We start from the raw sequence: 24,113 nt of genomic DNA, 5'->3' as shown, positions 1-24,113 counted from the left end.
GAAAACTGCCTAAGAGCCGGCTGCAGTTCTGATGATGTTAAAAATGCAAATGTCCTTCGCATTTTGTCCCTCAAGGTTTTCTATTTCTGTACCACAGCTGACACCTTCACTTTCCATTTTCACCATGTAAACAGAGACATGGAAATTCGATGGCTGTATGAAGTTAGGTTTACATTCAAAAAGAATCATATATTCTTTGTCTCAATTAGAAAGCAAAATGATGATAGTACTTACTTCAGCTATCTCTAAGACAATAGCAAACAAAATGGCAGGTACTACATCTTCAAAAAGCAATAAACAGCAGCCTATGAATATACTAAAATTTATACTATATAAATACACTAAATTTGCATCCTGCTAAATGCATTTGCTTGATGATTAAGAGTATCTCCACAATTAAATTCTAATTATCCTGCTTTGTAGTAATCAACTCTTATCTACACTATTAATTCATTTATTGGCTTCCTCTTCAACAATTTATTTGCTTGCCTGTGTTTCATCCTTCTTTCTTTTAACAGCCTACATCATCCCCAGCAGTTTTTGTTCTCCTTCCAAACTCAATTTTCTCTCTTCTGATCTTTTCCATCCCCAGAGAAGGCTCCTCCCACCAATTAGTGGTTCCTTATCTACTTCCATTATACAATTTAATTCTACATCTACCTCAAATACCTGCAATCCTAGTATTGTCCCCAGCATGTAAAATTTGGTTTCAGAAGCCTATACACATACATATTACTGTCTGAGTTTCCATATTCTTCATCTCATTTCCAGCTATATCACTGTTTAAGTTTTCACAAAAGTATAATAACTCAAAATATGTTCCAAACAGTCAAGGAGCCAGGGTTCAAGCCACTGAGAACACAGTATAGTAGCAGAAAAGTTTGTTCATGCGCCACTTGTTTATGTTTTCTACAATTCAGAATAGACTGATACATTACTTCTTAGATACTACATTTGGATGCTCAGAACAATTTCATTCTAATAAAAGAGTACTAGATCTGCACACAAATCCAGCTACAGAAAAAAACCCCAAACAAATAAAAACTCAGCTCAAAACTACTCACTGTAAATACTGAAATACATGTTAATAGGCCAACCACATTTCCAAAGACTTTATCTACAGGAGTTGCATGATGCACATTTGTCGTTACCTTTCATTCATCTTTCACAAACCTACGAAACACAACAAATGTTTGTTTCTGACTTTTAAGTTCTAACCAGGTAATAGTGTCAGATCATACAACTTAATAAACTGTAGCTCTTCTCTACTCTCTTCCACATGTTTATACATTTTACAAATATTTTATTACTGAATACAACAGACATATCCCTCTCTCTTTGAAGTCAGCTCCTCACAAGCATAGTCATTCAGACAGCTGCAAGACAGGACAACTTCCTTAAAATTAATCAATGTCAAAATTAGCAGTTAAAATGTTTTATTTTACTGCAGTAATTCTGAGAGGGAACTATCTGCAGCATGAAAAGGTGTGCAAAGCTATGCTTTTTCTTTGTGCTTTAAATTAATACATTTTTCTTCCAGTTTTGAAGATTCACATAGACCACTGTAGTAAAATGATACTACAACTAGAAAACTGCAACTACAACAAATTAATTTTAAGGCTAATATCTGGAACAAGTAGGAAACTGTCTCTGCTAACTGAATAACCCAAGAGAATGTAAAACCCCTGGATCCTTCAGATGAGTAATAAAGGCATTTGCTTTTGACAATATGTTCAGACACTGGGTCAGACTAATAAAGCTTGAACACGTTTTCATTACGTAAAATTTTCCCTCAAAATACTCCCTCCTGTAATTTCCGGAAATTACCTCTTACCCCTCTTTATTAAGAGGAGAGATATTTTCCTGCAAGGAAAATGCTAAATTTAAAATTACAGTCCAGATAATGATTATGGAATACCAGAAAAGATTAGTCTTTTTCTAACAGTTGTTGCATTACATTTATAATCAATTTTACCCCTTTTCACAAACTTTACAACAGATTACTACCTACACAGTGGACATGTAAAAATAAGCTTAGAACACTGCATTCCCTTTGTAGGGAAGAGAAGGGAAGAGAATAAAGACAGCTACAACTACAATATACTGGAGATGTATTATTTCACTCTTTTCTGAAAAAGAATTCTGATATTGCTGGATGAGGAAATTCTGTAGTTCTAGAGAGAGGCTATAAAAGGCTATTTCAGCTGCAGTGTGTGAAAAGATTATGTTAAAAAAGCAAAAAAGGCAATAACAGAAGTACCAGAGAAATCAGGAAGAATAAAGAAGAAATTTGACACTAGTTTTTACAAACACAAAACATATGTTTCTGTGTTTACATAGAAATTCATGACCAGTTTTAAAAGCATGTGGAACTCCTCTGCTCTTTAACTCCATGCCATCCTTGGCATTGAAAGTTTGGGTCAGATGGATTGGATGACCCAAACAACACATTATTGGCTAGGCCCCCAAGTTAATATATGAGGAAAACCTAACTGATGATTCCCAAGAGATATCTGTTTCCCTTCTTAATTATTTGTGTCCCTCAGTTATGTAAAAATCAGTGCATCCTTCAGCAGTAGTTCACATGAAAACTGCTGTTGCTTACTGACTTCAAAAGTTTTTCATGAAGAAGAGACTCTGATGCATACAAAAATGTGTGAATAGAGGTGACATTAACACCTACAGAAGAAATTAGATTCCATCTTATTCTTGGTGGATGAATTACAACGTATCTCCTTGAATTTTTTCCCCTTTCAAAATCAGTTTTACTGTCATTTGGCTGCTGCAAACCAAAGGTTATTGTAGCTAACCTAATGCAAATCCCATGGAGGAAAAAAACAGTGAAATGGACTGACAATGCTGGCTCCTCAGTTCTTTATACAGATAGTCCATAGGTGACACTCAAAAATGCAATGAAAAACACAGTAAGCACTACAAGTGTTGAAAACCTTTTTTCTTTAAATACCGCTTTCTGAGAAGCTTTTTATATTAAATCTGCATTTTTCAAAACAGTACTTAGAAACAGCTACAGCTGAATGGACTCCCTGGTAGCATGGTTTTAACAGTCCTAAATCACCATGGAGTCTGACATTAACATGGGTAGTACAAAGATGAACTACATCTCTGAAAACAACACACTGAGATGTCTTAGGAGATGACAGGCATGACAGGCAACTCTGGGGGATCCTTCAGTACAGAAAAATGGCATAGAATTAGTTCGGATCATCTTCAAGAAAGGATTTCTTGTTCTAAGTTCTCTGCCTTGACCATTCTTTCAGGTAAGAAGTCTAAGGAGACACCATAACTCCTCAGGAAGAGAATAAACTGACAACAAAAAATCCTCTCTCCAAACCTGTCCATAACAAACAACTAACAACAGCCTGTCGTGGCTTAGCCAGCAACCAAGCCCCACCCAGCCACCCACCCACTCCCCAACAGCAAGATAGGGGAAAGAATCAGAGAGGTAAAAGCCAGAAAACTCCTGGTTTGAGATGAAGAGAGTCAAACAGGGAAAGGAAAACTAGCACTATAAAAAGCTAGTCAACAAGCCAACCTTAACTATGGAATATGTTTTCATGAAGAGAGTATTATGTTTTTGGAGAACATGCTTTTACATTGTTCTGCATTATTTGCAGTATCTGCTGAAGAAAGCTAATGAAGCTTAGAAGGATAGCCTTAAGGAGAAGCACATAGCACATTTAATGAAAATATTAATAAATCCTATTAGTAAGCAAGGCCAACAGCATGACTGCTCTCTATCCAAGAACCATTTCTCTTACACACAAACAAAACTGTCTTTCTCCCCACCATCACTGCACTCTACAAATATTGATTACACTGTCAAACACTACTAAAGAATTTCAACTGAAGAATTACTTCAGTTATATTGTAGGGCACTGCAATGAAAAACAAAAGGCAAGAGGTAGCTTTTACAAAAGAAAGAATATAATATTGAATTTTCTGTTATTTATTTTTTCTGAAAATATTACCATTGGTGTACATATAGAGACAATCTTGGGAATTGTTTTCTCCTTGAAATTACAGATTAGTTTAAAAACATTATAAGCAGCCACACACAGGACACAACAAGAACACTGAGAAATGAAAAAAAAATATATAAAATTACTTAAAATGTTTAGCTCACCTTTCCAACAGCAGCAGGCACTCTGTTGGCCTTCCCTGATCTTTGCTTTCATTGCAGTGTCCAGCATTACAGCTGAAGGAATAGAGTACAGCAGAACCCCACTAATTTACCTTACTAATTCACATACCTCATAATCTGCACACAAAAATCTGCCACTTTCTCAACTTCTTAGGCAAAATAAAAGTGAAAGTCCTGTTGAGAAGGCTTCTACTACTCAATTTGCATCATATTTATAAATATGCTACACAATATTGACTAGTACATTATTCAGTGTTGCCATCAAAATGTAAACTAATCTACCTTAATATAGAAAATGTTTTTAAACATCACCATGTACAATGGTAGTGACTTGCTCATTTTGAAACTTTGAAATTAACAAAACTAACTGCCCACCAGTGAATTAGGGAGGCTCTACTTACTTAAAATTGTAATTTCCTCATTGATATGTTTTTACCTACAATTTTCTTCAGACTGCATTGCATTGGGAATACAACAACTACACTTAACTATGTCCTATCACTATTTTAATTATTCAGACTTTCTCTTTCAGAAGATTATATATATTCAGTTTAGTGTCTGACTTTTACTTTTTTCTCCTCAGATTTTGTTGGTTGGTTTTTTGGGGTTTTTTTAAATGCAGTATAAGATACCAATTGAAATTCAATTCTGGTATATTATTCTGACACTTAATGAAAACCTATTTACCCCTTGATTTTCCAAACCAAATGACAGATTATCTCAAAATATCTTACACATATACCTCCATCTCACACCAAAACCCAGAAACCTGAATCATACCCTACTGCCAGTCTTTTAACACAATCAATAAATTACATGGCATTTCTGATCTGAGATGGTGTTTATCAAGCTTAGAATAGTTACCAGTTCAACACAACTCCCATACTTCTCCAGAAGAAAAGACAGCATACTACCACATTCAAGTATTTGAATTTCAACTGTGAAAAGAATCTTACTGGTCTGACATCACCACATGAGTTGGTAAATTGCCGTGCTAAGCCAAAATCCAGCATAAAACACTTCCTACAGGTGCTTGGAAAACGTCCCATAGCGAAGTTTGACTAGGAAGAAAAACAAATACAGATAGATATTAGATAAATACTCACAGGTTTCAATACGTTCACATATAATGCAACAACGCAACCAGAAAATTCATATTCTATTTCTCTATTCTTTCCCTATTTCTCTATTCTCTCTTCTATCTATCTCTATTCTATTTCTCTATTCTTTCTCTATTTCTCTATTCTCTCTTCTATCTATCTCTATTCTATTTCTCTATTCTTTCTTCCTTCCATGTTTTCACTTCTACTGAACTCCCACTAAATTTGAAGAAAACATTGCTAAGAAAAACAGGCATCGAACCCAGCATATCTGAACAGTACCCTATATTGTCCAAAGAGATTGTCGTCTTACTTTGTCACTTAAAATATATTAAATTTTAGCAAGAATTTTCCAATCATGTCACCTTCTCACAGAATCTCAGCATTGCATAATTGATCACAAGGAAAACAAACAACCAAGAATGTCAAGATTTGACTTCAGCACAAAGCACAGTTAGCTCCAGCTAATTCTTTCTCACCTATTTCACTTGACACTCACTGCCTCTATGTCCTTTCCCTATTAAATGAAGGCTTAAATGGGGATGGGTCAGGGAGAATACTTTTATAAAAAGTTGCCAAGAAGAAGTGATGCAAATAAAATTTTCCTAATGTACAGAAATTTATTGGAAGTTTTATGTGAGCATCATTCAGCTGACAGGAAACTTAGCAAATATTTGCATCTGTCAGAAAACACAAAGATTTGCTTATTTTTTCCCCATTTACAAATTTTGACAGTTCAGAGTTCTAATGATATTTGTCATACAGAGCAATATTAAAAACAGGTGATTGAATTTCAGGAATAAATTCAAAGAAAATCAGAAAAAATAGTAAGAACAAAAGCGTGATACCATCAGTATGGCACTCTCCTCCATAATGACATATTGACAATAGATCTTATTAGAATTGAACAAGAAAACAATATTTTTCTCATACAATCTTTCTTTTTCTTGTTTGTTGAAAATATATTACATACAAAAAATTTTCTATTGAAGGACTTATAAATACACTCTACAGTTAGTATCTATTCTTTTAGATTTATTATATGACAATATTAATTGCCAGTAGTCCAATACATTATGTCATATCTTATGGCAAATACTCTTGGTTACATGATGCTAAAGATAAGAGTTGGAAGTTTTAATTCAGAAAATTGCAAGGAGGCCTAAACTGGAGACAATGAAAAAGACCAAAGTTACTGTTGTTGTAATCCAACATTAATTAACAGAAAAAATCTGCCCTATCTGATGATTAAACAATCAATTTTTTGTCCCTTCTCATTTTTGCATTTTAGCATCTAGTACAGAACCTAACCTTACTTATGCGGCCATCTAATGACCACATCTTAGTTGTCCATTTTAATGGGCGGACTTACTGGTTTAATGTCCCTGTGCAGGAATCCCACAGAATGAATACTTTCAATAGATTCCAAAATCTGCTTCCCAAGCCGCAGAGTGGTACTAATGGTGAATGTTCCTCGAGATTGGCTACGACGCAGGTCTGCCAAGTTCCGACCCTGAGAGAATTAAAAGGACATTTTCATAAAAAAACCCCAAGAATCACAGATGGTGTCAAGTCTTCCTACTTCTTCTTTAGTTGTTCATAATTAACCATGAAGTACTTTCAGTACCTATTTTCGCACTCAAGGGTAACACATCTCACCTAAATGTAATGACTGTATGTCCCCAAGTATCTCCAACACTAAATTTGGAATCTGTCTTTGAAAATATGAACCTTAGTACCTTCCTATTCCTAAAAACATGGAACAAACTAATCCCTATTAGAAGGTCAGTACAAACACTATTAGTTAACACTGTATTTGTGTCATACCCAAAACGGCCACTGAGAAAGTGCTTGCTAAGTAAGACTTCTTCACACTCACTTCTTTAAGGAAAAGTACATAATTTAATTATACATTGCATCAAACAGATGAAAAATATATAATTATATTATGTAGGAAATGCAACCCCATGACATCACAGAACTCTTGTTCTGCTAAAATAACAGATGAACAACAGTATGAACTAGAACACATTTTTTCAGTATTCATATTCATCAGAATGTCATTAATCCCACAACTCTAAGTGCTAATCAGCTGTTTTATCCCTTTCTAAATGAACAAGTCTTTCAGTAAAATTGTTTTCTTTTACTTGCAAAGGGTAATTTTTTATTTTTACTTAAAAAGCCAACAAAATGCAGAAACTAATACAATACATTTTAGACTATCTTCAAGTGAAGACTTAAAAGGAATGTAAAATATCTCAGAAGACATCACAGTTCACTCTTCCAACAGTCGGGTCTTTCTCAGGATGCAAGCTTTCTCCTTTTTAAGAGAATTATGGAAAGGATATAAAAGCAAAAAGATATAAGGATGTGCTCAATTTAGGTTCACTCACTACAATGCATTTGTGATCCTTGGGTTTGTTTTTATTTGTTTAGCATCCTCTAAAATTTTACTGGTTTTGTATATGCTTGGCTAATAAACCTAAACACACAAGCAAACATTGAGCTCTTTGATACACTAACCTGCAATTGCATGACCACATAGTTAAATCTGTCATTCCGTCCACATCCTATGAATCTACAGACATGATCTTTTCCTAAGAGAAAAAGAAGCAAATTAGCCAGTAATATTGAAATTCTATGGTTTATTCCTTTAAATACCTAGGAAATCACTGGAAAAGACAGTTATGTATCTATTGAGATCTTTAATAAACTAAGCCCCATGCAGTTCAACAGCAATAAAACCAAAGTTAGTTCTACCTGCAACTAACCAGAAATTTTTGCCCATAATCTATGTAGCCCTACCACAGCTCTCACTCTTCCATAAGAAAACATGCATCACAACATGCCTAAATGTCCACAAATGTGGAGGATTTTGGACTGGAAAAGGTTATTTTCTTACAAAGCTAATGGCTTGTTATAGACAATATATATCCCTAGCCAATATTCCTCTTTTCTATTAGCTGCAGCTGCCATGGTGAAAGAAAACAGTAGTATTACTTGTGAGTTATGTTTTGTATTAAAAAATTGTAGAAAATGTTATTCAACTAATCCAATTTATTAATATCTTTGTCTAGAACACAATCCTTGCTGTTTAGCTACAAAAGATAAATTCAGCTCAGGTAACTTGGAACTGGAAAAAAAAAAATTTCAGAGTTTTGTTTAAGCTGATTTTCTTTAAAGCCTCCCAAATTGCAAAGGAGAAGACAGGTCAAAAATAATCTCCTTACTATCCTGCAGTTGTAAGTCAAAGCGTAAGATTCCCCAGGTAAATACAGAGAAAAAAGCAAGCCAAAGGCTGCAGTTGGGACACAGAAGGGGAATGCAAACCCATTGTCATTTTGGTACCAGTGTTCATTGACTTCAAGAGAAGCTGGGACCCCTTATGATCCCACTCTGCCCCACTCTACTACTGAACATGGAACTGTAGGATTAAAGTTCCTCAGGCCATTTATCTTCCTTTCTCACATCAATGGAAGCTACAGCCAACAGAAAGCTGATCGTCTCCAATGGTAGCTAAAGATGTGTAAAATTTGTCACCTAAGATTTCTATCATTAATTTCTTTACCCTTAGGATTACAAGAATGTCATAAACAGGGAAACCCGCCCCGCCCCCCCCCCATTAGTGCTTTCAAAACACCATAATGTCTACCTACAGATCTGAGGGGACTTTTTGCTACTGCTAAACTCATAGCTCCATCAAAACCCTAAAACTTGACCCTACAGCTTCTGAATATTTTCAATTCATTTGACAGAAGTGGCTGTCTCTTTCTTGCTTCCTCAGGAAGCTGCCTGACACATCCAATTAAAACAGGTAGGTAGGCCCTTTTAAACAAAGAATATCTTACAGGATTCATCAAAATAATTTATTTTAAAAGAAATCTCTACATTTCTGCAAATACATAAGTGCTAAACTTTAAGTATCGCTGGTTTTCCCACACTTTTTCCTTCTACCCATTTGTTCAAGTAAGACAGGCAATATTACAGACAGTATAATTTTATGAAGAAAAAGGATTAGCAGCAAATTTATCAAGATGAAATTTTGTATATTCATTGCTGCAGTTTCCATTATTGAAGTCTCATCTCAAATATTTATGATTAATTTTACAGCCACTTGTGGGTATTCTGAAGGAACATCTTCAGAGAAAAATACATGAGTCAGATTTTATCTGGCTAATTCAGTAAATGTCCAAAACTCAGTTTGGTCAGAGAAATCCCATTTTGACTGGAGCACTAACTCAGTTTATGTGGTAAATTCCCTAAGAACTCTTACATAAAACTGAGGAAGGAAGAAGGGGAGAAGTAGAGCCTTCATAACTTATTCAAATAGAATGATCCTCCCCCACTCCATTGGGGCTATACACACCTACTACAGCCTTTTCCTTAGCAGGAGAACAGTATTTTTTCACACCTGTGAGCTACATGGCTGGGCTGCAGGGCAAGATGATGATGGTAGCAGGCTGCAGTGAACAACTGTGCCCCTGAAAAACCTCCTAGGGAGGGTGTTAAGCCTGTGTGCCATTCCCCAGGCTGCTGCAGTGTATCACTACAGCAGCTTTACAGCCTACACCAGACACAGCCCATCACTAAATTATGCTCAAGAGCTGTAAATGAGTGAGGGAGAAGTCTGTAAGGTTGTGTGAGACAGAAACCAACTGAGTGAGTCTCACTCTCACTGAGTGAGATGTGATAAATCTGTCTTCTCCCATCTGACTGTGGGAACAGATGGCCTAACAACATGGTTAAACAAAACAACCATCTGTTGCAGCAGATTTATTTTTTTTAAAAAAAGCAAAAATAAAGAACTTAAAGAGTTAAACAATATTCTGCAACAATAATTAGGAGACAGCAGGGGGAAAAAAATTAAGATGTAATTGATGACTAAGCTGTAATAAATGGCCATATCAGTGAACCTAGTCCTCCGCCATAATTAAGAGAGAAGGCATACAGTTACTCACATATTCCAGCATGTTTTGCTAGCTCAGTCTTAAAAAGAGCTTCTTTGAAGCTTTTTATTAGTCACTGTACCATATACAAAGTTATTACTTTTATATACTTCATTATACCACACAGTTATTACTCATTTTACCCCCGCAATAATGACCACACTGTTTCAATTTTTAAAATTTCTGAAAGTAAAGAATGGTAGAAGTGCACATCCCTGCACTTCTACCAACAGCTATTCTTATTTCAGTTTCACAGTTTCTGTGATATAAGATTCTAATAGAGATACACTCAAAAGCATGTTTATAATCCTGAAAATGTGCCTAAGTGCAGTATAGACTGGAAGAGCTTTTCTGCTCTATTGAGAGACATTACACCTGTTTATTTAGCTCTCTTCTAAAACCCTTTTTTTCATAATATTCCACAAATTGAACAATATTTTTTAAAAATCAGCTCCACACATCAAGAAAATTCTCAATGACACTGCAAGCTCACTGTCTCTCATTAAAAATAGAGGAAACTTTTCAAATATTTGAAAGTAAAAGGATTTTCATGACAATTCTATTCCTTCTATTCTATTCCTATGTCCAATGTAATTAGAATACCTTGCGAGACAAGAACCTAGGCCCTTTGAGAAAAGGAGAGTAATTATATATATATACATAAACACACACCAAAAAGGGATAGAAGAACAAGATAAAAGTTGGTCTCAGAGGATGTATGCTAATAGAAGGTTGTTACAAAAATATCCTAAAAGAACTGTTTACAATTTCACCTGGTCTGAATCTGCATGAAAAGAAAAAAATTGTCAAAAATAAGACTAATTTCTACATGATAAAAAAGCATTTAAGAATAATAAAAAATCTTCAAGAAGCAATTACAAAGTTGTTTTCTCCATTTTCGTCCACTTTTCTTGATTTTCCCTATGCTCCAAATTTTGAGCTCTTCCATACTGAAAACTTGTGAAGGTAAAGAAATTAATGCAAATGGCTCCTAGGAGCAAAGATTTTTTGTAAAACATAAAATGGTCTCTACCCTAATCTTATTTAATAAAAAAATCTTCTAAGTATGGATAAAAAAAGCTGCATGTAAAAATAAGGTACCGTATTTATGCAAATTATAAATCGCAGTATATGCAAAAGGTTCACCTTTGACCCATCTCTTCACTGTGTTTGCTTCACTGATCACTTACAACATTCTCTATCTAAAACCAGAGCAGTAATAGTGTTAAATTTGGAGCTTCCACAGCAATGACTAGAGGTCACCTCTAGTGTTACTATCATCACCAACCTTTGTCTTTTTTTTCTTTTTCTTTTTTTTTTTTTTTGTGCAAGAGAGCAACAAGATATAAAAAGTAAAGAATAATATATTGAAATTGTTTTCTCATAAGAAAGATTGTCAAAAGTGTTATTTGTAAAGATCTCACACAAAATCTGCATTTCAGTTATATAAAAGCTTCTATTTATTATTTTCTCAGAGAAATAATATTGAGGAAATAAATAACAGAAATATTTATTTGGATTATGTATTTTGTGGATTATTAGTCTCAGTGGATCTGTTGTTCAGGTGTTTCATTGCTCTGTTCTTTTTATCTAGACGTTTCCCATGGTTCAATAGAACCAAAGACTCTTCTGCAGGAAGACTTGGGTTGTTTGGAATTGCAGTTTCCTTATCAGTATTCCTCTGAGAAAATAACTTCTGGAAGGCCCTATGGCAATTACTCACACATAAATATTTTATTATTTCATCTTTTTTTTTCCACAAATATTTCAAAAGATAAAAAAGTTTTGACTAAGAAAAAATCACTTTTCTAATATTTTAACTGAAACTCAGCTATACTTCAACTTAAAGTAGAAAGTTAAAATGCACTCCAGTTATGCAGTCCTATATAAGGTCATGTTTTCATAAACACATTGGCACTGTAGTGCTACCAAATTCCAGTATTTTCTTTCAGATCTATTAATTTCCTTATCATTTAGTTGCTTCATCTACACCACTTTAAAGACTCTGGGTTTTGTAAAAAAAGAATCAAGCTCATGCGTGCAGAAAAAAACCACAAACCCTTGGAAAAATTAATTCAGAGCATTTATAAACCCCAAGAGTTACAGAGTATTTTGCTCTTCAAAACTCACTCTATTTAGGATAATTTCTTTCAAGAACTCTGACAAATGTTTTGCAAACTTTCAATTGGCAATACTAAAATTTACTATTCATCTCTGGACTAGAAACTTTAAATTTGAAGAAAATCTAGCCCAGCTACATAATACTAGATGCTTTTGTGAAATCGTTTAAACAGAGAAAAGCGTAGTTTGTTAACATCATAACATGTGACATGCTTGCCCTCTTAAATCTATAGAGGCTGTCAATTTCTGCTGCAGTGTGACCTTTACAGCACATTAAGCAGCACCATATGTCATGCAGATTTTGTTTTATTCAAACTAAGAGTTTGGAAAAATTTGGCTGCTGACAGGATTGCATGTATTATTCAAAATCTTCCAGATTAAAAATAAAAAATTTTAAATAAAAAGTTGCCCTTTAAATTTTCTTTCTGTAATCTTGTGTTATGAAAAGCAATGAAGAGAAGCCACTGCATATTTCTCTGTATTGATAGCTTCATTAAAGTATCTAAAGGTACAGAAAGTGCGACTATTCAAACTCTGATTCAAGGAACTGAATCTTAGAAGTATTTCAGGATTTTACATGCCAGTAATTTTTTCCTACAAGTTACAGTACTTCAAAGTTGAAGCATTTGCTTGTGGGGATTTTTTAAAATATGTTTCCCATTTCAACATTAGAATTCTTAGCAATACCACAAAGCAAAGAAAACAAATATTCTTATCCCGGATGCTGTGTGAAGGACCCTCACAGATTCGATGCTACATAGTACAGAAAAAAAAGACCATCTTAGAAGAAAAAATAAAAACAAGAATAACAACGAAGTCTAGAGCAAAAAACAAAGAGAAGATACGGATTCATAATAAACTAAATCTGAACAGAGGTTTTTGCAGCAATTGAATTTTTTGTTGTTCTTTTTATTTTCATGTCATCCCATTTCGAAGAAAAGTTTCCCTGTAGCAAAACTTTCAGAATCTGAAAGAGCTTCTATTCCACTTCTAATAATCATTTACCAATAACCTGCAGAATATAGGAAATATTTACTCAAAGTATTATTTTAATTACAATGATTTTTTAAAAGAAGATACACTGACATTCTACTTCTTGCATATCCAAGGTATAGCCCTACCTTGCAGCTTCTTCAACACAGCTACTTCCATTTTCAGCACTTGCTTTGGCTGCTGAGCTGATTCGACCTTCAGTGCAACGTTTTCCCGAGTAAGCAAGTCCAGTGCATCGTAAATTTCTCCAAACCCTCCACCTCCTATTTTCCTCAACTATATTGGGGAAAAAGAAAGAACAAAAACATATTTTAAAGAGAGGAGAAGAAAGTAAATAAAACAGCAATACTTCTTTGTTCTGCCTGTCATACCACAAAGGCCGTTGTATTACAAACAGATTTTAAAATAACCATCATATCCTTCAGTACATGAAAGAGCTACTGAATAATTGACAAAGGTATGGCTAACCACAGTTTGGAATAGAACACACCTGATCTCCATCTGCACTATTGTATATAGTATAATAGAAGAGTGCAGTAGTATCCCCAGCATGAATCTGGGCAAAGTCAGCATGCTGAATAAAGACTTTCCTCAAATAGTCACACAGAGCCCAGAGATCGTCAAAGACAAATGCACAGTGACATTTTTAAAATATGCCATCTTTTTCTCTTTTCAGAAGTATGCACACTGAATAATAAAGGTATAAAGTTATACAAGTTTTTGGACTTCCTGAAAAGAGACAGTATTTTCAATTATATGGAGTGACTTACACACAGCAGCTAAATCATAAATTATAAGAAATGGCTACGATTATCTTTGAATATACATTTCCAATGTTACTCACATTTACCTACAATTCATCACTACCATTCTTTTTAGCAGACAGACTAAAGAAACTTGCAGCACTAAAAGTTTCATCTGTGCAAGGAACAGGTAAAAAGAATGCTCATGGCATAGTAGGTAGTTTGCACTACATTCAGAGCAAATATTAATAGGTGTCTGTTCACTCTGCTTTAAGTGGTCACAGGGAACAGACTTCTTTGGTTTTCAATATCAAAAATGTCAGAGTTGTTTCACAAAATGCCTCCCCTGGCTAACATTCCAAAGCTGATAAAAGAGAAAAGGAGACAAAAAGAACTTACCCTACGACTGACATGGTTTTCTAAATGTCATCTGAAAACATACAGTTGCTAACATTATATGACTGCACTGCATTAAATGTCACCTAAACAGTCCAGAGTTCTAGAGAGCAGCAATACGCTCACCTACCTTCAGATTCTGAAAATTAAGCTAATGTCTCCTAATCCAGACCATCAGACATTTGACTGAGCAGGAAAAACACTTTTTAAAATGGCCTAATCTCTATGAATAAGGAATAATATAACAGATAACACATGAATTTTCAGCATAATACAAGCACACCAGTGAGAATGCATAGTGAAAAAGGTGAGAGGAAAAGGAAAGAGGTGACACAGCCATCCTCACCCCTTACAAATGTAGACGAATTTATCATCTAACTTCATTTATCAGCTTTAAGAAATGGCCTGACCAAGAAAGAATGCCTTTGAAAGGTTGTTTCTCTGCTTGTGTGCTTAAAAAAATTTCAAACAAACAGACCACCACACTAATAAAATAAACAGATCAATTTATATCCTCAGATAAAGCACACCAGAATCATTAACATACACCCAATAATTATATCAGTCAGCAGTTCCAGGCACAAATTAACTTCTCTTTGATTGCAGAAAAAAATACTTTCCATGTCCTTTGTCACCAAGTCACACACATTAAACAATGAGCCCATATTTTCCTTGGTCTTTTTTTTGCTGCCAACATCCCTATAGAAGCCTTTCTTGTTGCGTTTCACATCCTTCACCAGACACAACTGCCAGCTGAGCTCCAGCTTTTGCATTCATTCATCATACAGAGGCAATGTCTCCATGTTAATCTTGGGCAGCCCATCCCTGTTCCCACCTTCTGTTCACTTGCATTTTGCTTTCCAGTTCACAGAGGTGTTGACCATTCAACCATACTGGCCTCCTGCCACATCTGCTCAACATCTCTTACCTTGATGAGGACCGCATTGCCCTTGTTTACACCTGCATTACAATTTCCCACTTTGTACACTAGTTTCAGGCTTCTCTTTTTTGCATTCAGCATCTCACATCCCAAACTCCTTCTCTCCATTCTCTCTTCAACTTTTGTGTCTTCGTATGCTTCCAGGCTAAAGCATACAATTTCCAACAAGTTTTATCTTGGTACTTTTCCTTACACTACATAATGAATGGCATTCTTAAACATATCTAAAAACAATTACCATTACAATCAAGTCTCTCTAAGTCAGGATTGTAATAAATATTTTGAAGGCAAAAAAGAGGCATGAGGAAAGGCATCAACAAAGGATAAAAGCAAATGCTAACAGACACCAGTAGAGCAGGAGGTTGTCACTGTGGAAGAAATATTTTATACTGTCTTTTTTATGCTTACTTTTCAAAATAGGATCACCCTAAATGAAATCCTATGAAATCCTGAATTCAGGAAGTCTATCACCTTAGATGCCAAAAAATCCTTAACGTTTGCTACAGAAGAGAAGAAATTGAAGAGTTATCTAGAGGAAATACTTGGCACTCATCTACCTGTAACACTTGATCCAGAAAACATATAAGTGAAAATGTATAATCACATGAAACAAATTACAGCCTACTTTCAAAATTTTCCAGAAGACACGTATCTCATCAGCAGTCTTTATTACATAGGAAAGAAAAGAAACCTGAAGAAAACAGGGCTACTGTTGCACACATCGGACAACTGAGTAGTTTTGTGGATAGTGATATATCAGTATGTTAGTATCTATTTATTAATGGTATTTTATACTATTTTATCTGATTCAAGACTATGCTTTCAGTTTTTACTTCACTGCAGTATTGAGATCAAATATAAGAAGGTATTTTACAAATACTTATACTCCAGAGATAGCTATTTAGGTTCTATTTACCCAAAAGGAAATACAAAGATTTCCTATACAAAGTTAGTATCAGCTTCCTGCATATTTAAATGAAAGATAGGGCACAAGACAGTAGAAATTATTCTTTCTTAAGACTTTGAACTTAATGATTAATCTGTATCTTCTATGTTCAGTCTTACAGTACTAAATAAAATCTTGAAATAGGAGAGTAATATAAAGCAACCAGTTCAGAATCCATTCACAGCCTATTACACACACACACAGATGCCCCAAAGGCTCTATTGTGAACTGGCCTTTTTTTCCCCCCCCTTTTTTTTTTTTAATTCTAAGCAAAAAAAAATAAAGTGATCAGAGGAATGGAGAAGGAGCTACAAGAACTCAGCCTGTTTTTCCCAGCAAAAATAACTTCAAATGGATACTATTTCCCTCAAGATGCAAATCAAGGATATGAACAGCAAAAGGGAACAGAGCTATTTATGGTAGAACCAATGCTGGCACACAGTGAAATGAATACGAATCATCTGAGAATAAATCTATGCTATAAAATCCAACAAACAAAAGGAAGAGCAGCAAAGTCTGAAAGATCTTCCGATAAGAACTAACATATCTCACAAACGTACTATTTCAGGGGAGGGCATCTGACTGATCTCCAAAATGGACTGACATAATCACTGGCCAATCAGATTCAATATACTAAAAGTGCTCCTCCAGTTGTGCTTGGATCAGGCACTACATTGTGATTTAAGAGCTCTCCTAGGTCCTTATCAGGGAAAAGAAAAATAACCTACCTTAAATCCTCATCACTTCTTTTTAAAGCAGTGTAAAAGAAACAAGTAGCTTCAAAGCTCATTCACAATTTAATATAAGTATTAAGAGCAAAATGTATCTCACAAGAATTTTCAAATTAATTTCAAAGCACAAACCACTTCTTTTTAAAAACATGTCTGAAAGAAGAAAAAGAATTGCAGGAAGGCATACTCACCACTTTCCATCTTTCTTTGACCAATATTCCCACACTGAGGATGTCAGGCTGATCCCCTCCTCCACTCATTGCAACCTCCTGAGGCAACGGAGCTGCTATGCAAAGTCTGCGTCAGAAGAAACCATCCAGATCCCAGGAATGGCTTCCATTTAACCAGTCACTGCAGAAACAGAGCACAATAATGGATCTCAGTGATTAACAGAGTAAGAAGAAATACAGCAAAAGTTGTGTTTCTCACCCAGCACCTTAACTAGTTTTTGTATCCCATAGTGACTAACGTTGAAATTTTAGTCAAACAGTTTCCAGTACAGAAAAAAATTCAAGGATATCCTTCCTTAATTTTTTTAGCCTGCTCTCTCTCCAATCTCCAATACCAATCTCAATATAGAACTAATGAACTTAAACATTTTGAGAGGTATATTCCACAAGCAGTTTCAAATTGCTGCAAGGCATAATTACATTTAAACTTAATTTTAATAATCCCTTTTAAAATCTAATTAATAACTGACTAAATAATTGTTTAATTAATTAATAGTAATATATAACAACCTTAAAATAATATTAACCAAAAATTACAATGTTAAAAATAGATACTTAAATTTCAGTTGCATTGCATACAGACTACTTCACATTTTACAATGTGTTTCACACAGCTAGGATTACTTATGATTAAATACATCTAAAGTACAATTATGTCAAGCTATAAACAGCTGTCTTTGGTAAGGAAAAAACCCCGTCTATGATAATTTGGACAGTTTATTTTTTTAATTTTCTGGTTTTAGCAATCATTGCTAAATTGGATTATAGATAGCATTATAAAAAACTGTACTTTGGAGATTAATATATCTATAATGGCTCCCATCAGCAACTACTACAACCAATTAAAAGCTTATTTCAATTCTTTGAGCTTTTCTAGAATTGTGCTTATTGTTACACTGGTGTAATTATACAAGTGTAACTCTTTGTATAAATGCTCTTATCCTAAGACAATACTCTTCAAAAAGTGTATTTGCTTTAGGTTATTTCTATTGCTTTCAAAATAGCATAAACTGCAAGTGAATAATGCTTTTCTCCCTGAATCAACACAAAAACGGTATGCAAAACTGGTAAAACCATTCTGATTTAAATCAGCAGTATGGCCCTCCATGTGGCTAAATGCCAAGTTTACTACTGGGACTAAATTATGTTTTTTAAGAAACACTCTGCTGCTTAAACAACCTGGCTTTTTAAGACAAACCTTTGTTTGACACAACAGTAACTGTGGGTTTTTTCATGCTCTTTCATATTTCTTTTTCGTACTGTATTTATGCCTTTTTGCTTCAATTGTACATTATGACAGTTGAACCAACTCCAAATAAAAGAGACCCCTCTGGAGAAATATTAATCTGGATTAGTTGAGGATCTAAATTTACACCCAATGAGAGTGGATTACATGCCTGTAAAGGAGTGCTCATTCAGAATACACAGCCTAAATTGGTTTAATTCTAACAAATGAAGGGAAACCAAATTAAGATTGTGTGTTTTGAGTAACAGCATCCATCCTGCAATTTAATCAGGTTGAACTAAACCAATTCAAATCCTACTGGTGATAGTAAATTCTCCCCTGCAGATAAACTCAAAATTCTAAATAGAACTAGAGCCATTTATGTGAACCCCTTCAACATTACTAACCACTGACTGTAATTACTGTCCTTTCTAACAGAATTATCATAACACAGTCAGGAACTAAGACAAAATGAAAAGGCACTAATGAAGGGGAAAAGGTCTATTTCCAAATTACATGCTTAAAGCACATATAGTGGTTTTTCCACTAACTCAAATGTTTGGTTCTTTTGCCACCACCTGCCAGTTACACCAAAGCAAGGGTTGGTCTTCACAAATGAACTGTTCACTTCTGTACTGGGACTTCAAGAGGGTTTATTTTTTCCTGATATTTGCTTAAAACAAGTAATGGAGACACTATTCATCTCACCAGAGCAAAATCTAAAATTGGAAGTAAGATTTTTGATGAAGCTTTCAAACGTGAGCAAAATTCATCATCTGTAGGAAAAGTAGATGCTTTATTAAATCGAAGATATGACAGTTCAGAGTTTTTTGTTATTACTGCTATCAGCCTTGACCTGATTCCCGATTTGATACTTAACTTTTTTTTTTTTTTTTAATACATTTGAAGTTACAATTTATAGTCAGACCTCTGACAAGTATTTCTCAGCGCTATTCATTCATGGATTCTTGAGTGTACTGAGAGAGCATCATCAACCGGCCCAGAATGCAAAGGTACAACACATACATACAAAGAACCTGTATTTTAAGAATTGTCATAGAAGAACTCCATTACTGTATGTAACATCTGCATGGCCAGAGTAACAAAATTTTTATGTACACAATTTCTCAATCCTATTCTAATACACTAATTTCTTGTTACATCTCTTGTCATCCTAGATCATTAAAAAGCAACAATGTCTATTCTATATCATCAGTAACAGGTATTCAAAACAATAAAACACCAGGACCCATTGAACTGTCATGCATGGGAGGCAAAAGTTCTCTCCTGAGCCCCTGAAGACAAGGTGCTAAGCTCCTCCTGAAGCTTAAGAATCAACTGCAAGCATTACAAACATGTTGAAGTCAATTTGAAGAATCCTGGTTTTTTTCAAGACTTCAAGTAAAGTAGAAGGAGGATTCAGTGACAAATTTCAAGGCCAGAAGGTTTGAAATCGGTCCAAACCTTTATCTGATCAGGTCGTTTCAAAACTTCAACCTCTTTCAGTGAATTAGCACACACTAATACGTAAGACTCCAAATGTTCTTCATGGCTAACATGTTCCAGTATGTTCCTTCCCTTACAACAACTTGCTTTGTTTCAAGATTTAATATGTTTAATTTTAACTTTTTACCACAGGACTTGGTTACAGTTTTGGTAACCAAATTCCATTTCCAGTAATTTCACCTCATTTAAACATCTAAACATATTTTTTTAACCTCTTGTCAATTAATACATTTCGCTTTAAGCCTTCCTTCATAACCATGGGTCTTTTATATGATCCTCCTTCAAAACCCCTCTCCCTGCTCCACATTCTTCTTGTGGTATGGACAGCAACACTGAGTTAGATATCCACACTGAATTACACTCTATCATACCAATTCCTAATATGGAGAAAAGTTTTTTTTATTATTTCTTCATGGTAGAAGTCTGATTTCCCTAATTCAAGTCTGAAACTGCTTTACACTTCTGTTAAACCACAACTTTATCAGATGCTTATACACCTCCATCCTTACACTCAGGCATTGCTACAAGAATATGGTTTCTAAAGACCTTATTCACAATCTGATCTAGACAGAGTTTCATTGCTCTGATGTGTTCTCTAATGGCCTTAATACTGTATAATCTGCAAATCTGTTAATTATTGATGTACTGAAGTGGATAAATATCTTTATATTCCTTACCTAATAACAGATAATGTGTATTCTAGTAGGTTCAATTTAGATTACAGTCACCTTCCCCAAATTTATACGGAACAAAAGGACATTATTAGAGAGGACTACATTTGGAGGACTTTTGGACAGACATAAATATGCATTCTTTGGAGGTGGTTCTCAGGTCAAGCTTGAAACTGAAATTTCTCTGAATTTGGAAGGATTTGAACTCAGACTGTTTGGCCCATTCCAAATTTCACAGATGAATTAAGGACTCATAAAGCAAATACAGTTGCATTTGTATTACTGAAATACATTGTTTTCAGCATAGCTCTTTAACAGCCTACAATGCTGTTAACAATTTTAAAAAGCTCCAGCATGTTCTGTATTCCACTGAAGCAGATGAATAATTGACACACAGTTAAGGTGCAAGCTTTCCCTTACTCATTCAGCAGATGAATCCCTTAGCAGTGCAGTTTTATAGGTGGCAGTAAGGCTATTTTCAGCACCATGAACACCTCTTTGTAATTCTCCTAAAAAAGTAACAGCCATTCTAATTGCAATATATCTCATAAAATTCTGTATTCATTAACTCATCAGTTTTCTTTTCAGATCAGTTTATCACTACAGAGGAACTTTTCAAGATAACTGAACTACCACAATTAAAGACAATTAGCCCTCTGTCAAATTTATTTCCAGATGACAGGTCATGGAGTAACTAGGACAACACAATGAGGATAGACTGTTCCATAACATAAGCCTTTGCTGGGAACTGATCACAGGATAAAATAAGAACAGGTAAAGGAGCATTAATGCTAATATCCAGAATACCGTACAAACAGCATCCATTATTTAAAATCCTTCTATCCACTTAACCGATTTTAACTACAAATCAGCCTCACAAATGACTTCTTTAATTTACCCCATTCAAGCACACTAAGAGATTATATAGTATTAAAAAACAACAGAGCAAAATTTCCCAAAACAAAAAGGCAATCCTTTCATGTAATTTGTGCGCACGTACATAATTCCCTTAGAGATAGCCCAAATGGAAGCCAATCTCTGCTTGCCAGCCTTTACAGATGCTTAAATTCAGATCTAAGGTTGAGAAAGTAGCACAGACAATTTTGGCTGAATGGAGGTACTGTAAGCTCCAGGACAAAGCAAGTGAGCACAGAAGATTATTTCTGTTCCATAGAAAGAAATGCATGTCCTGTTGCCTCCACTATGGAATAGTATCAACTTTTTACTATTAGGAACTCTCTAAGCATGTTAGGAGCTCTATCTGCCTGCCTGCAGCTCATTTGAAAAACTAGAAAATTAGCTGGAAACTACCTAAGATGGTTTCCATTTCTGTATTTTCTACTTTTGACCTGAACTTAATGAACAAAGAAAATTTTAAAAGGCCAGCATAAAGAGAAAATCAGAGCAGGAAATGTTCAAAGATCCTAATTTCACCACATTCATGGTAAAGTCCACTGTCTTAGAAAGGCTAAGAACATATTCAAATCATTAATTCTAGGGATAGAAATTATTTAAGTGCATTTATTCAAACATCCAAACTAGAAAGCTATCCTACACTTAAACCTGAATATTTTCTAAATACATCTATTAAAACCTGGTGTTTGGAAAATCATCATTCTCCACATCAATGAGAAAACTGAATTTAAGACCTCAACTTAAATTTCCAACTGTACTGGTTGTGAAGAAAATCTTTTTTAAAATTCAACACAGAAGTACTGTCATTTTAGGTTTTCCTTTCTCAAGCGCTTGGGTGCCAAAAATACTCATCACCACTTGCAGACTCCAGGTGTGAAAAGCTCCCAACTGTTTTGTGTGCTACTGCCAAAGAGTCTGTATTTCCTTCTGGCAAATTCTGCAGTTGTTATTACAAAGGTGGTGATATTTTCTCAGTTTGAAGACAGAGTTAAAAATACAACATTTAGTTTCAAATCTTATTTTAAAAAGACATATATTTCAAGCTACTACACTATTTTCAGTTTGCAAGAGAATTCAGTACCAAAATATGACAAAAACCCAAGTAAAGCAAAGTTTGACAAAGGAGTGTATTATCTTTTACTAAACCAACTAACACATGTAGCAAAACCACACAAGTTTTAGGCACACAAAACCCTCTTCAAGTCCAAAATAGAATTTACAACTTGAAAATTAAATTGGACTTAAAAGCATTTGCAATGAAGTAAAGTTCAATGTTTCTTAATCAGACTAAACTGAGATACAGGGTACCCTATACCTTGCCATAGAGAAAGGACAGCATCTGTATATGCATGACAGGGAGAGATTATATGGTTGTGGCGCCTATCAGAAACACAGAATGTAATTTATTACCTATAGAAAACCAGAAAATTTTGGTTAGGGAGAATTAGAATGAGTCATAAATCAAAGACCCTAATTAATCCATTACATTTTTGCCATGGTATTTTTCACATGCATGAGTTAATTTCCTAATTTGATCTGTCACACTATAGTACAAAGACTTATGTCAGAAAAAGAGAAAGAATGGAAGTCAGCTGCAGGGAAAGGCTGGACAACTGTGTTGCTTTCAACTCAAACCAGTTGTTGAACTTCAAACTCAGGTGCAGAGCCTTTAATACTAATGTGGAAACCTAACCCTTGGGAGAAGTTAAATTCATGCCAAATAACACTGTATTATTCTCAATTTTTTCCACAACTCAGAGAGAGTTCCAAATCAAAAAGAGGATTGTGAAGCCCTACTAACTACTCAAAAATTAGTTTTAAAACCCTAAAAGTGTCACTTGTTTAAAAAAAAAAAATGGCTGTATTTCTGTGTCTTAGATTCACTGTTGTGAATACCACTATTGTGGTATTGACAACAAACCTAAATGGATCTAGAAGCATGGATTTTTGCTATAAAAATTTGTTTTACTTGTCAAGTCTTCATCAAAGAAGCATGAAAATGGAAAGTCAGATCTGCAATTACCTTAATTATACAAGGTTTTACAATAATAATTTTTCAAGATCCTCGGAAAATTTTCATTGTAGGAACCTTGTAGTGAAGTGTGGTTTTCAACAAAGACAGCTTGAAGTCAAACAATTAAGATATTTCAAACAGTGGCACAGTGCTGTAATATCAAACTACTTATAGTCTGGATTTATCAGCAAAATTTAAATCTTTGCTTCCAGTTTTTTGAAATGTCGGAATAGTCACTTATCCTCTTACCCAGAATATTAACAGCTCATCATCAATGTCACTAACTTTACATACCAGGAATAGCATAAATTGATCTTTTAAGATGCTCCAAACTATTGACCTCTCCACTAGTACTATCTATTATTTCATAAATCCATTTTCTCAGTAAAGAAAAACATAAATGTCCAACGCATGCGTACAACACACAACTACAGGAGACAGGAAAGCAAGCAATATACTGCTCTGAAGAACTTT

The 24,113-nt window shown here is 34.6% G+C and overlaps 1 protein-coding gene across 5 annotated transcripts in view; it reads right to left on the bottom strand.

Moving 5' to 3' along the window:
* Window positions 1–24,113, bottom strand: part of TTBK2 (tau tubulin kinase 2) — an 85,319-nt gene that overhangs the window by 46,272 nt on the left and 14,934 nt on the right. For all 5 annotated transcript variants that reach the window (XR_007204141.1, XR_007204142.1, XM_048306263.1 and 2 more), the window contains exons 2-6: window positions 17,270–17,429; window positions 13,451–13,598; window positions 7,786–7,859; window positions 6,635–6,775; window positions 5,119–5,223 (exon numbers count right to left, since the gene is read on the bottom strand). Coding sequence is in view for 3 of the 5 variants with exons in the window: in XM_048306263.1 (XP_048162220.1) it covers window positions 5,119–5,223; window positions 6,635–6,775; window positions 7,786–7,859; window positions 13,451–13,598; window positions 17,270–17,338 (537 nt within the window). In the remaining 2 variants the exon portion in view is untranslated. The remainder of the gene's footprint in view (window positions 1–5,118; window positions 5,224–6,634; window positions 6,776–7,785; window positions 7,860–13,450; window positions 13,599–17,269; window positions 17,430–24,113) is intronic.

This window comes from Corvus hawaiiensis, chromosome 6 (genome assembly GCF_020740725.1).
Source record: "Corvus hawaiiensis isolate bCorHaw1 chromosome 6, bCorHaw1.pri.cur, whole genome shotgun sequence".
Lineage (NCBI taxonomy): Eukaryota > Metazoa > Chordata > Aves > Passeriformes > Corvidae > Corvus > Corvus hawaiiensis.
Note: the sequence above shows the minus strand (reverse complement) of the source record. Positions and strands in the feature narration are given on the sequence as shown.